The sequence below is a fragment of the Dromiciops gliroides genome, chromosome 2 (assembly GCF_019393635.1).
Source record: "Dromiciops gliroides isolate mDroGli1 chromosome 2, mDroGli1.pri, whole genome shotgun sequence".
In the NCBI taxonomy this organism is placed as follows: Eukaryota; Metazoa; Chordata; class Mammalia; order Microbiotheria; family Microbiotheriidae; genus Dromiciops; species Dromiciops gliroides.
In genome coordinates, this window is record NC_057862.1 from 250,865,198 (window position 1) to 250,879,001 (window position 13,804).

General features: G+C 36.6%; 1 protein-coding gene across 1 annotated transcript in view; it reads left to right on the forward strand.

The window, feature by feature from the left end:
* Positions 1-13,804, forward strand: part of PRKCH (protein kinase C eta) — a 290,916-nt gene that overhangs the window by 203,039 nt on the left and 74,073 nt on the right. The window contains exon 10 of the mRNA XM_043990361.1: positions 4,061-4,215. Coding sequence (XP_043846296.1) covers positions 4,061-4,215 — 155 coding nt within the window. The remainder of the gene's footprint in view (positions 1-4,060; positions 4,216-13,804) is intronic.

Consider the following 13,804-nt stretch of genomic DNA (forward strand, 5'->3'; position numbering starts at 1 on the left):
TTCCCTTTCTGCCTGCCTGAAAATAAATACTACTTAAGGACAGCTTTGTAGATTTCATACTTTGTAAAAGTAGCTGTTATAACTTAGATTGTATTTTTCTATTCTGAGGTATTGGAGACCTGTCTCTCTGATCCCTAGAGTATGATGTGATATTCAAGAAGCTTGTTGACCCCAGAAATGAAACCTGTGCAAATGAGTGGAAGGCTTTTGTTGCCAGTCACAAACCTATTGGCTTCTCTGTCCTGTAATTCATGCCACACACAGGACAAAAAAGATTTCTTATTTGCCTTTTGCCCACTGGTCCTTCTTCTTCTTTCAAAACACATGAATATTTTCATTTATTTGGGATTGCTTGGTGCCTAAGATAGGGAACATGAAGGAGGGGAAGGAAAAAAAAGAAACAAAAAGTTTGGCAATTTAGATTTAGAGCTGACATCAAAATATGACCTCCTGGGGAAAGGGAAAAGGAATAAGCATTTATATTGTACCTACAATGCGCCAGACACTGTGCTAAGCACTTTCCAAATGTTATCTCCTCTGATCCTTACAAACCTGCAATGTAATGAGATTTATCATGTTTCCAATCATCATCATCGTCATAGTTGACATTCCCATAGCACTTACTATGTGTCAGGCACTATGCTATGGTGCTTTACAATTTTCTCATTTAATCCTCACAACAACCCTGGAAGGTAGGTGCTATTATTATTATCCCCATTTTACAGATGAGGAAACCGAGGCAAACAGGGTAAGGGATTTCTTCAAGATCTCACAGTTAGTGTCTGAAGCTGGTTGTGAACTAGGGTCTTCCTGACTCTAGACCCAGAGCTCTATTGGTGTCACCCAGCTGCCTATTGGTTCTCACATATTTCTGGGGAGACAAAACAAAGACCATATTGAAAGTAAAGGGTCCAGATTAATGTTTTGTTTAAGTTCAGAATCAGATATCAATCTAACTAGGCAATAAACTGAAATTTGAAATATATATATGTGTATATATATGTATATATGGGCACAAATATATATGCATATGAAAATGCATTCTTGGTAGCTCCTTAGATGGCTGAGAGCAATGGACTGGAAGCATTAATATTCCCAAGGGTTTTGAGTTCAGGGTTTTGGGCTGTCCCCCTCAAGGTCTAAGTGGAAATGGTGTTCTAGGCTGTGGTGGTTTGACTTGTCAAGTGAATGCTGTATTTTTTTGTCTCTCTCTCTCTCTCCCCTCCCTCCTTCTCTCCCTCTCCCTCTGCTTTAACAACATTGATTTGCTAGATGATTGGCATTTGGCGGGGATGGCTAGCTTCCTCTTCACAGAAGTTGCTTCCCTGGATGATGGTTGTGAGGGAGGAGTTAGAAACTGTAATGCTAATCTGAGGGGGTGCCACAACACCCAGAACTCTCATGCTTATATGCACATTGGAGGCAGTTACTGGTAGTGGTGATGAGGAATGTGGAGCCCCCCTCACCTTAATGATGGTTGTGGGGACTGGGCTGGAAGCAGGCTTTATGGCTTGGGGACATTACTATTCCCAGAGTTCTTGGGTTCAGAATTCTGGGATGTCTCAGTGTCTGAACAGAGTTGGTGATGGTTTAAAGGGTGTAAGAACTCCTGGATTCTCTTCTGTGTTCCACTTGTGACTCCCAGAAGTTTTGATCCAGTCTTCTAATATTTAGTGTTTCAATTCCTCTCTAAACTTGAGAATCACAACTGAACCCTTACTGATTTCATAGCTGTTGGGAGGAAGATCAGTGTTTAGAGCAGGAATGTTTAATCTTTTGTGTGCCATGGACCCCTTTTTGGTGATCTGGTGAATCCTATGCACACCTTCTCAGATGAACATAGTGATTGATCACTTATATATAAAATGAAAAAAATAGGATATATGATCTCTGTAGTTCCTTCCAACTCTAAAAACCCAATCATATGACTCTGGCTTATCAACTCATATTTGGAAACTGACATATGACAGAGCATTATTTTTTTCTGTGGATAATCAAACTATATATGTATATGTGTCATGCATATATGAGTCTATTATATAGGTTCAACTTTTAATTTGAATTATAGTCTGTCATTAACAGGGAAATAAATAACAGTAGCCAAAGAATTAAATGTTTATGGCATATAATAAAATTTTCACTTATGGGAAAAAGGCAGTTGTGTTATGCTATTGATAACATGTACATTACACCACAAGGATAAACAAAAGGACTGTTGTTTAGCAACATTTGAATCTGCAAATAAAATAATCTTTTCTTTGGTTATTGTTGATAAAATGCTAACTTCTCACCCCAAAAATCTCCATTGTGAGCTTCTGAGACAATCAAGTTTAATCAATCCTTATTATTCAGATGAAGAAACTGAGGCCCAGAAAAGTCAAGTGACTTACTCACAGTCATACAGAGAATAAGAGAGACAGGATTAAAACTTAGATCCTCTGCCTACAAATGTAGAGGTCTTTCTAATTCACCAACCTGCATTACAATCATTAAATCAATATGGCAGCCTTGTTAATTACAGTTATTATCAAGTCATCTTAGGTGATGAGGGTAATGCTAGAAAATTGGAGGATCAGTCATTCTCCCATGGGCTTGTCTCTTGCCCACTTTTCTCCCATCTCAAATGATGAGAGAACAAACCTATTCCTCTGCAGCAAGATTTCAACCACTTATCCTCCAGTTAAACACATATAGATTATGCTTAGTATAGGCAAGAAAGCTAAGGTTCAATTGGTTATCGCTATGATTTCCCTTAAAAATACCCTGTTCTCTTTTAAGGCAGGTCTTCTCAATATTGTAAATCAGATGCAGTGGGCATAACATCTGGCCCTAATCACAATAAAACATAATTGGAGGGTGGCTAGGTGGTACAATGGATAGAGCACCGGCCCTGGAGTCAGGAGTACCTGAGCTCAAATACGGCCTCAGACACTTGACACTTACTAGCTGTGTGACCCTAGGCAAGTCACTTAACCCCAATTGCCTCAGAAAGGAAGAAAGAAAGAAAGGAAGGAAGGAAGGAAGGAAGGAAGGAAGGAAGGAAGGAAGGAAGGAAGGAAGGAAGGAAGGAAGGAAGGAAGGAAGGAAGGAAGGAAGGAAGGAAGAAAGCAAGAAAGAAAGCAAGAAAGAAAGCAAGCAAGCAAGCAAGAAAGAAAGAAAGAAAGAAAGAAAGAAAGAAAGAAAGAAAGAAAGAAAGAAAGAAAGAAAGAAAGAAAACATAGTTGGGAAATGTTTGACAAAATAAACAAAAATATAATACCACATAGATAATGTTAACCTGTGGTTTTCAGACTCAATATGTAGCTCACAGCAATGCATTTCTATTGGAGTTTTCCCCTATAACATAGTATAATTGAAAAGATGATTGTGTTTGACAACACTATTATATATCATGCTTATTCATATATCTGCACATTTTCCTTTTCTTATCATTTATAATGTCCTCACTCCTTCCCTTTTGCCTATCTAAATCCAACTAAAACTTCCAGGTTTAGCTCAGGTCCTCTCTTACTATTCAAGACTAAATTTACTTTACCCTTCTTTGAACTCTTCTAGCTTATATAGTCAGTACCTTTGGGCATTAAGTTGCTCTCTGGCTGTTTCATATATATTAATTTGATAATAACAATGAAGACTGGAAAATCCCAGAGGGCAAGGGCCATGTTATATGCTGTTTTTATTTCCACAATATCCAACTTAAAATGATAGTTAGAATATACATTAGAGATCATCCAACCCAATCCTAACAAAAATATGAAATTTCCCTACTGTAATATCTCTAATAAAGAGTCATCCAATCCTTACTTGCACAGGCAGCTTCAGTGATGGGTAAGTTCAGGATAGACCCAACAATATTACTGGCCTCTTGTTTCAGTAATATTCTGACACAGTCTTATACTATTTAATCTATTTCTAAGAAAATTTATCTTGATATTATCTGATACTCTCATGTTTCAGATGAAGGATTTTTCCCCTACTGCTACCATATTATGACTTTGATCTCTATATTAATATAAATTTGCAATATTTAATCATTTCCCATTCTTCTGTTTGTTCCTAGGATCGTCTTTTTTTTGTGATGGAGTTTGTGAATGGAGGGGACTTAATGTTCCACATCCAGAAATCCCGTCGTTTTGATGAAGCTCGAGCCCGCTTCTATGCTGCAGAAATAATTTCTGCCCTTATGTTTCTTCATGAGAAAGGGATCATTTATAGGTGAGTTCTGAATTTCTGGATCTAATCCCCCAAAGCCTTACCTTCCCCAAGCAAATCTGGTCTTCCATTGCACATGGTCAACCCTTTATTTTTCATCAGTAGCTCTATCAATTCACTATACATTATGGGTTTCTTTTTTGTAGTAGAAATAAATAAATATGTAGACTATAAGCTTCTCAAGGGTAAGGGCTGTTTTGTTTTTGCCACTAAATCCCTAGGGTCTTACATGTTAGCTGAATAACTATTTTTTAACTAAGTTTAATCAAGCACATGGTAATGGATATTTAGGTTTCTCAAACTGTAAAAATCATATCTTCTTTGGTTTAATTTTCTGAAGACGTTGTCCTCTGAACCTCCAGATCTATATTTAGAATCACTCTTTTATCATGGTATCAATATTTAACATGAACTGGTTTCTCATAGATATTTCGTCCCTAAGAATAAATGCCATTTGTATTGCCAACTCTGGTGCTGTTATAAAATAAAGGTTATTCTGACTATCATTGTACTGTTGAATAGGCAGAAGGTCAACTGTGATGAATAATATCCCCTTCCTGGAAATATTTGTCATTTATAAAAATAAGCCTGGATCACCAATGTAGAAATCATTGCCTTTGGGCTCTATATAAATCCTAGTGATTAATATTAGTATTATTAAATAAGAATGTAACTATCACATACACTCTTTCCAGGAAGGCCAAACTGTTACCTTCTTTTGATTTTTATGGGGAGTACAGAAATCAAGGTTTCTCCATACAAAGATGCCAAATGGTTTTAAAAAAAATTCTCATACAACTTGGAAACTTTAATAGGGAAAAAGAATGGCTTCAATAAAAAACAAACCCAAAGGATGATTAATAAAAGGAAAAATGGGAAAATAATAATAGCTCATTTATACTATATAAATGTGTAGTGTTTATATATGTGTATACACACAAATACATGGCACAAACTTTCCATGTTAAAAAGTTCTTTGCTCTGGGCAGCAAGGTGGCACAGTGGATAAAGCACCGGCCCTGGATTCAGGAGGACCTGAGTTCAAATGCAGCCTCAGACACTTGACACATACTAGCTGTGTGACCCTGGACAAGTCACTTAACCCCTCATTGCCCCACCCCCACCCGTCCAAAAAAGTTCTTTGCTCACAATCCTATGAAGTAGACAGCATATGTGTCATTGTCCCCATTTAAAAATAGGTCATCTGTAGGGCCAAGTCTTGAACCTAGATAACCTATGCTTTTTCTCCCACATCAGGCTGCTTCCCTGTGTTTGAGGCAAAGAAACATAAAGTCAACGAATCTCAACAAAAACTAAAATCTCAAAAGAATAGTTTAAATCTTTCTAACCAGCTCTTAATTATTTACTCCAATGGAAGGGACCATAGACCCTAATAAGACAGCCAGGCACTTCCCTTACTAAGCCCATAACATGGTGTGGTAGATGTCGAATGATTCCTAGACCACATGTGATTGACCATTAAGTTTGAAGATCTGGGTTCAAATACTGGCTTTGACAATAACTCCCTGTGTAAGTTTGGGTAGCTCACGTAGTGAAGAACTCCATTGTACCTTCCAGCTCTTGATTATATCCTGGCTCTTTCTCCCTCTTCTAGCATTTCATCTAAGTGACTTAGGAACCTAGGGAAGTGTGCTGACATTGCCAGTGAATAAGATTTAGGTTTGATGGAGCCTGGGCCTACAAGGCCCTATTCATTCCACCATTAATCTAGTGTTCCCTATTTACATAAAAAAACCCAAGCCTTCATACCTGTTTTTAAAGTTTGAATGGATCATCAACAACTATTGCATCAAGTGCAAAGTACTGTTAGGAACTGGATGATTTGCCCTCTAGCCTAAGCAAATAGAGATTTGTGTTATAAGAGACACATAGAAGCAGTGCACCACTGAAAGACCAGGACTTATTCTCATTTTAATGATAGGACAACTATAAAATGGAGGGGGCACCCCAACTAGCATGGGCACAATGGACTTCCTCTGCACAGGTGCCTCTTGAAATTCTGACTTTTCTTACAGTCTTAGCTTACTTACTACCTTCACCAAGAAATCTTCCTTGATTTCCCCCCAGCTAGAAGGTTTATTCTGTTTGGTTTTTCCAAGTACTCTCATACATACTTATTACATTATAACTTGTTTTCTCATCATTTGTATCTATATTCCTTATTAGATTTTAAGGTCTTTGAGGGTAAGTATACTTAACTTTGGGGAAGCTGAGTGGCACAGTGGATAGAGTCAGGAAGATTCATCTTCCTGAGTTCAAATCTGGCCTCACACACTTACTAGCTTCGTGATCCTAGGTGAGTCACTTAACCCTGTTTTAATCAGTTTCCTTATCTATAAAATGAGCTAGTGTAGGAAATGGCAAACCGCTCCAGTATCTATGCCAAGAAAACCCCAAAGTGGGGTCACAGAGAGTCAGCACTGAAAAATGACAACAAAAAATACTTGACTTATATGGTATGGAATTTAGAGAAGACACGCCTTCTAACTTGTGCCAGAATTGTACTTCTGGTGAAACTACATCAAACCAACTGTTCTAAAGTCTTGTTTTAATTTTCATATATTTTTGTTCTTTTCTGAAAAGTCACCATCATTTCACATAAATCCTTGCATAATCAAAGCTGGAACTAGTGATTTAGAACACACTTGCTTATTTTCTTCTGTAAAAATAATAATAATAATAATAATAATAATAACAATAGCTAGCATTTATATCATGCTTTAAGGTTTACAGAGCATTTTGCAAATATTCATTTTATTCTCACAGGAACCCTTAGAGGTGGATACTATCATTATCCCCATTTTACAGATAGGAAAACTGAGGCTGAGAGGTTAAGTGACTTTCCCACTGTCATATAATTAATTAGTAAATATTTACAGCAAGATGTAAGTTCAGGTTTTTCTGACTCTAAGTGCAGTACTCACTCTATCATTTTACCACTTAGTAGCCTGTAGAGGTAATTAAGTTTAATTTTCATGTAAGGTTAGCAGAGGAGACCCCTGAGGTTAAGACCTCAGAAAGTCAAGCCCCTGGATTTGATCATTCCACTGGCTTACATTCAAAATACTTTGCTGAGGAAAGAAGTGATTTATTATAAGGATCCCACCCAGAACCTTGCAATCCACCAAGAGCCTGGCTTATCCCCATAGGATATTAATTACTTATCAGAGGTATATTTAATATTACAAAAGATATCTTGGGCCTATACAAATAAAGTTTGAAGTAGATGATTTATTTTTTCTTCTTCTAACAAGGTCTAAAGTAGAAACCACTGAAAATTTTGTCAATCATTATTTTAAGTCATGTCCAACTTTTTGTGACCCCATTTGGGGGTTTCTTGGCAAAGATACTGGAGTGGTTTGCCATTTCCTCCTCCAGCTTATTTTACAGATAAGGAAACTGAGGAAAACAGGGTTAGGGTCACACAGGTATTAGGTATCTAAGGCCATATTTGAATTCAGGAAGATGAGTCTTCCTGACTCCATGCCTATCACTCTTATCCACTATGCCACCTAGCTGCCTTAGGTAAAAATTACTGAAAATTACTATCACCCAGTAAAGAAAACTGACCATTCTGTTGGATGGGAATACTTTTGGCTTCCTGTGATACTGAGAGGATCTTGAGTCTCAGAGATGTTCTCTTAGATTCATTGGATCAACAAAAACCTGTTGCCTGTGTTTTGTGGAAGAGGGATTGTATGCTACTGTTAGACCTGGTTGGTTGATAAGAGCTCATTTTTAGTGCCTTGTGGTTACAATGTGGCTTGCATTATCTCATTGTATTCTCATTACAACTCCGAGGGAAGTAGTACATACAAGCGTTATTATCCTCTTTTTGCTAAAGAGAAGATGGAGATTAAATGACTCGCCCAAAGTCACACAGTCAATTCTCTAATTCTGGTTCTGTGGATCAAAATCCAGCAATCTTTCTTTTGCTTGCATTACACTGCTTCCCAGATAGACTGGAGTGTGGCCACAGCACCAGGAGACTAAACCAACACAAATTATAAATAAATAGTCATGGGCAAGTCACTTAACCCCCATTGCCCTGCAAAAAAAAAAAAAGAAAAAGAAAAAAAAAGAAAGAAAAAAGAAATAGTCAGTGAGGTGATATCTCTAAAAAGGGTAAAGATTATCCATTTCTCTATTTTCAGTTCATTGGTTGGATGGAAATCTAAATGTCAACACATAAAAGATTTCCATGTAACACCAACTCTTTTTTCTACATGAGAAAATTAGGAAAACAAGGTACCATCACATGATTTCTTTTTAACAGCATGAGGTTCTTAAATGCATTACCATTAGCATTTAAAATACTTTAGACAAACATATGCCCCGATACATTAATAAATTAATTAAATTGATAGAATAGGATGGAAGTTCTTTGAGGGTAAGAATTATTTTATTTTTATCTTTGTATTCCCAGCATCTAGCACAGTGCCTAGTTCAGAGTATGAATGTGAAAAAAAAAATTATTGATTGATTTTACACAGCCTTATTTCAATCAAAGGATCTTTTGGGCCAAAGTAGGATTTTCGATATTTATCCAAATACTGTATACAGAGTTTGCACAAATGTTTTAGACAAGGTATGAAAAGCCCTGCTTCTGTCCTCCTCTTTTTTCCCACCTCCCTTCTTTCTACCCCCTTCTTTCTCTTTCCCCTTCTCCTCTTCCTCTCTCTTCCCGCCTGAGTCGCTTTCTGTCTTTTTGTGTCTGTTTTTCTATCTTCCTCTTATCTTTTTCTCTATCCTTGTCTGTTTCGGAGTTATGTCCCTAAAAGATTTTGAATCTTCATGGTAACAACCCAGTTTATCACAAAATAAATGTCTACATGCCATGTAGAGCAGAATTTCCTGGTATTAAAAAGGACATATACTTCTAAAAAGTAATACTTTAAAGTTTTTCTGTATTGTGGCCAAGGTGTTTGACTGGCTCCATTTTTGGATCTGATCATATTTCAACATTAAAAGGACCAAATAAGGGGAGAAAGAAATGCTTACATTTTTGTTCAGCCCTACTCTAACAATTCTTATAACCTTTTTTCCTTCATAGCCTCCTTTCTGTGAGTGTGTCATGCTTCATTCATCCCATAATTCTGATCCCTTCATGTCTTATGCAGTGTTCAGTTTGTTAGCTTTTCTTGCAGCCTCTTGTCAGTAAGGGGGATGATGGGAAGTGTAGTTTTCCCAGCTGGAAGGAGGAACTGAGAGCTCATGGGAAGTGGAAGCCCTTCAGGAAGTGGAGCTCAAAAGCTTCCTGAGCTTATCAAGACCAAATAGAAAGAAGCTAGCTTCAGCCTCCCATGATCCTTTAGTTCCTTCTTCCAGCTGGGAAAAACTACACTACCCATCAGCCCCCTTGCCGATAAGAGGCTACATTCCATTATTGTGCTCTAAGAATGATAAGCAGGATAATTTCAGAAAGGCCTGGAAAGACTTAAATGAACTGATTGACGTATAGTAAAGTAAAAAGAACTAGAAGAATGTCATATAAAGTGACAGTAATATTGTTCAATGAAGAACTGTGAATGACTTAACTATTCTCAACAATACAATGATCTGAGACAATCCCAAAAGGACTAATGATGAAGTATACTAGCCCTCTCCAAAAAAAGAACTAATATTGATAGAACACAGACTAAAGCATGCTATTTTTCATTTTCTTTCTGTCATCTTTTTCCTTTTATTTGAGTCTTATACAAAATGACTAATATGGAAATGTTTTACATAATTGCACATGTATAACCTATATCTGATTGCTTACCACCTCAGGGAGGATGGGAAAGGATAGAATTTGGAACTCAAAACTTTAAATAGAAATGTTTATTAAAATAAATAAAATGAACAACAAAAAACCCCTTAAACTTAAAAAAGGACTATATTCTCATTCTTTATTGAAAACATTAAAATAGCTAGAATTTTTTTAGTGTTTTCAATAAAGAATGAGAATACCTAGAGTTTGGGCAGCTAGGTGGCACAGTGGATAGAGCACTGGCCCTGGAGTCAGGAGTACCTGGGTTCAAATCCGGCCTCAGACACTTAACACTTATTAGCTGTGTGACCCTGGGCAAGTCACTTAACCCCAATTGCCTCACTAAAATAAAAAAATACCTAAAGTTTATTGTTATTTCCCTATTTTTCAGATGTTCAAATGACAAATATGGAATTGAGAGTGTTGATTGAAAAATGAAGTTTAGAATTCTTGGTATATTTTTCCTGTATTTTTTTATAAAATTACATTTTACTTCTCTAAAGAAAAGTTTCTCAGTTTCTCCTTTATACTTCTAGTGTAAAAGAAAAAGATCATATTACTCATAATGTAAAAAGCTTAATTTCCTGTCAAGAGAAGTATTCAGGAAACAATTCAAAATGTAGTTTTAGAAAGTCATAACTAGAAGGATTAAACTGAAATTTACCAACTTGGCATTTGTTTACTAAGATAGGAACATCCAAATTCTGGTAAAAACATATTTTCTATATTGTTTCAAGTTGTCAGTTAATATATGAGTGCCCACAGGGCCTGTATATATCAGAAATTTTCTTCTCCCTTTTTCTAGAGGTTTAGCAGTTTCTTAGAACTTGAGATTGTATCTGAGACTCAAATTTGTTCACTTATTTACTATTTGGATTGGTGGCATTACCCATCAATAATTTAATATTCATTTAACAGTTGTGATGCATTATATACGTTGCACTAAGACTGGGGAAAATAAAAGATAAATAGGACAAAGGTCTCAACTTTAAAGAGTTCAGTAGTTTAATAAAGAACTATGAGATGTGCATAGAAAAGTACTCTTCAGATAGGAGTATAAGTACATTAGAGATGTACAGAATATTATATGGTCAAATTTTTAGCTGAAGTGGTTATTGAGATCATTTCAGCTAGCTCATAAAGATAGGATTGCAACATGATATTCCAAGTAAAGGTGAGGAGATAGGAAAACTTCCCATTTTGAGTGGTATGACAAGCAGTCCAATTTAATTAGAAAATAGCATACAGGAGGAATGGTGTGAAATAAGGCTAAAAATCATAGATTAGAAACATTGTAGAAGGCCTTGAATGCCAGGCTAAGGTGTCTGGCTTTTATATTAATAATTGTTACAACAAGTTTGTTTGTTTGTTTTCAGTCTGTACTTTGTTTTATTATAGGTAACTAGAAGGCTATGTGTAAATCAGATTTCAATTGCTATCTTAAATCATCACTATTTAAAAGTTCTCCTTTTACAAGTTAGAAGAATATATATATATATATTTTAGTGAGGCACTTGGGGTTAAGTGACTTGCCCAGGGTCACACAGCCAGTAAGTGTTAAGTGTTTGAGGTCGGATTTGAACTCAGGTACTCCTGACTCCAGGGCCGGTGTTCTATCCACTGCGCCACCTAGCTGCCCCAGAAGAATATTTTTTAATGAAAAAGTTGTAATCACCCCCTAAATTGTGTTTTATGAGTCTGGGGTTTTATATATCTGGGTTTTTAAAATTTCTTATAAAGACTGTATCTAAAGGCAAAAACTTCTAGAGTTTAAGAGATAGAAGGAATATCATGTTTTATAGAGTTTTGTACATTAAAGAACCATCTAGTGATGAGATTTTAGTCCAACCCCCTTATTTTATAGATGAGGGAGAGAATGAGATTCAAAGCATGATCACACACTAGTTAGCTGAAGTTAGATCTCCAGACTCTTCGGCCAATGTTTGTTTTGTAAAATCTTCTGTACTGTATTATAATTTGACAAGCTACAGTCCATTTTGAACAGGGGAACCGAATGGGGTGGGGGACTAGAAACCATGTTATTGAAGGTGCTGGGAATTGACAGTACTGAGAACACTAACCTTCTAAAAGAGAAGACTTCTAGAAGAAATGATAGTTGCTTTCAAGCATTTGAAGGTTGTAATGTCCAGTGGGCAGAACTAGGAGCAATGCCTAGAAGTTTGCATTCTACAAGGTGAAAATAACATACAGATCTCTATAAGCTCTTTCCTCCTAATACAATGTAAACCTCTTAAAGGTAAAAACTGTTCATTTTTGTATTTGTTGTCTCTAGCACCTCATACTTAATGTACTTATGGTAGATAGTTAACATAATCTTAAGGAATGAATTAATTTTGCAAGAAGAATGTTGTAACATGGAAGATAGTAGCTGAAAGGGAAGAGATTAATTGAGGAAAGGATTTGTTAAGATCTAGAATACTTGAAGGTAGGCATGTGTAGTAAATATTTAACAACTAACTCTAGGGGAAAAATATACATGCCACACTCTTAAGTTGAATGTACATTATTAACATTTTTCCCATCACTTTCTAGACAATCAACAAAACAATAAATCAAGCCCTGATTGGAAGATTTGGTCAATTTTGAATGAGGAATGCCCACAATGAAAATTTAACAATTGACTCTCCTGAGCTGGTTATAACTGGCTTCAGCCCCAACCTGCTTGTATTTTTAGGTAAATGGGGATGAGGGAGAGAATGAAGACACGTTTGGGAGTAGGGGGATGGAGAGTAGGAGGTCCTGAATGAGATAGGAGGAAATGGGATTATGGACATGAATTAAAGGATTAGCCCTGGAAAGGAGTAGGTAATTCTTTTCTTGAGAGGAAAGGAGGAAAAATGGAGAAAATGGTAGCTACTGAAAAGTTTGAAGAGGCAAGATAGCCTTAGTTTTCTCAGTGAAGTAGAAGGTTAGTTCATTTGGTATATAAATGTTGGGACTAAGAATTGGATGTTTGAAGAGAGGGGAGTGTTTGGAAGAGTACTTATGGTGAATGAGAGAATAAAAATTGGCCAATATAGGGTAAAAAGATTACCAAGTAGCAGTAGGGCCCCCCAAAATATGCAACCTGACTTTATAATGGCTTAGCACAATTGTATGTCTCTTTTGCAGCAAAGTTTAGCAATCCAGGCACAGCACCAGATTAATTAGATAGAAGGGCTTACTCTAGGCTAAATATTATCAAATCAGGAATAACCAAATATCTAGGGGATGCAGGACTCTGAAATGGTGGTTCGTGAATCATTAAAGCAACAGACCATGATGTCAATGAAATTCAATTCAACAAGTATAGATTAAATACCAACTATGTGCCAGGCACTCTACAGGGCACTTCAAATGGGAAGAAAAAATAAAATAGTGTTCTTAAAGAGCTTACATTTTCCTAAATGTTGGGAAACATTCACATATAAATAAATGTGAAATATACAGGGTGTCCCAGGAGTCCTTTTTTGTTGTTCAGTGGTGTCCTACTCTTTGTGACCCCATTTGGGGCTTTCTTGATACTGGAGTGGTATGCCATTTCCTCCTCCAGCTCCTTTTACAGATGAGGAAATGGAGGCAAAGAGGGTTAAGTGACTTGCTATGGGTCACACAGCTAGTAAGCGTCTGAGGCTAGATTTGAGCTCTGGTCTTCCTGAGTCCATGCCTGGAGCTCTATCCACTGCACCACCTATCTACCCTTACTGGAGCACTGAGCTGTGGACTGTGTGACACTCGACATGTTATTTAAACTCTTAGTGATCCAGGAAATTCTCAAACAGGGGTTCTTATCCTTTTTAACCTTTTTTAAAAGTTCTT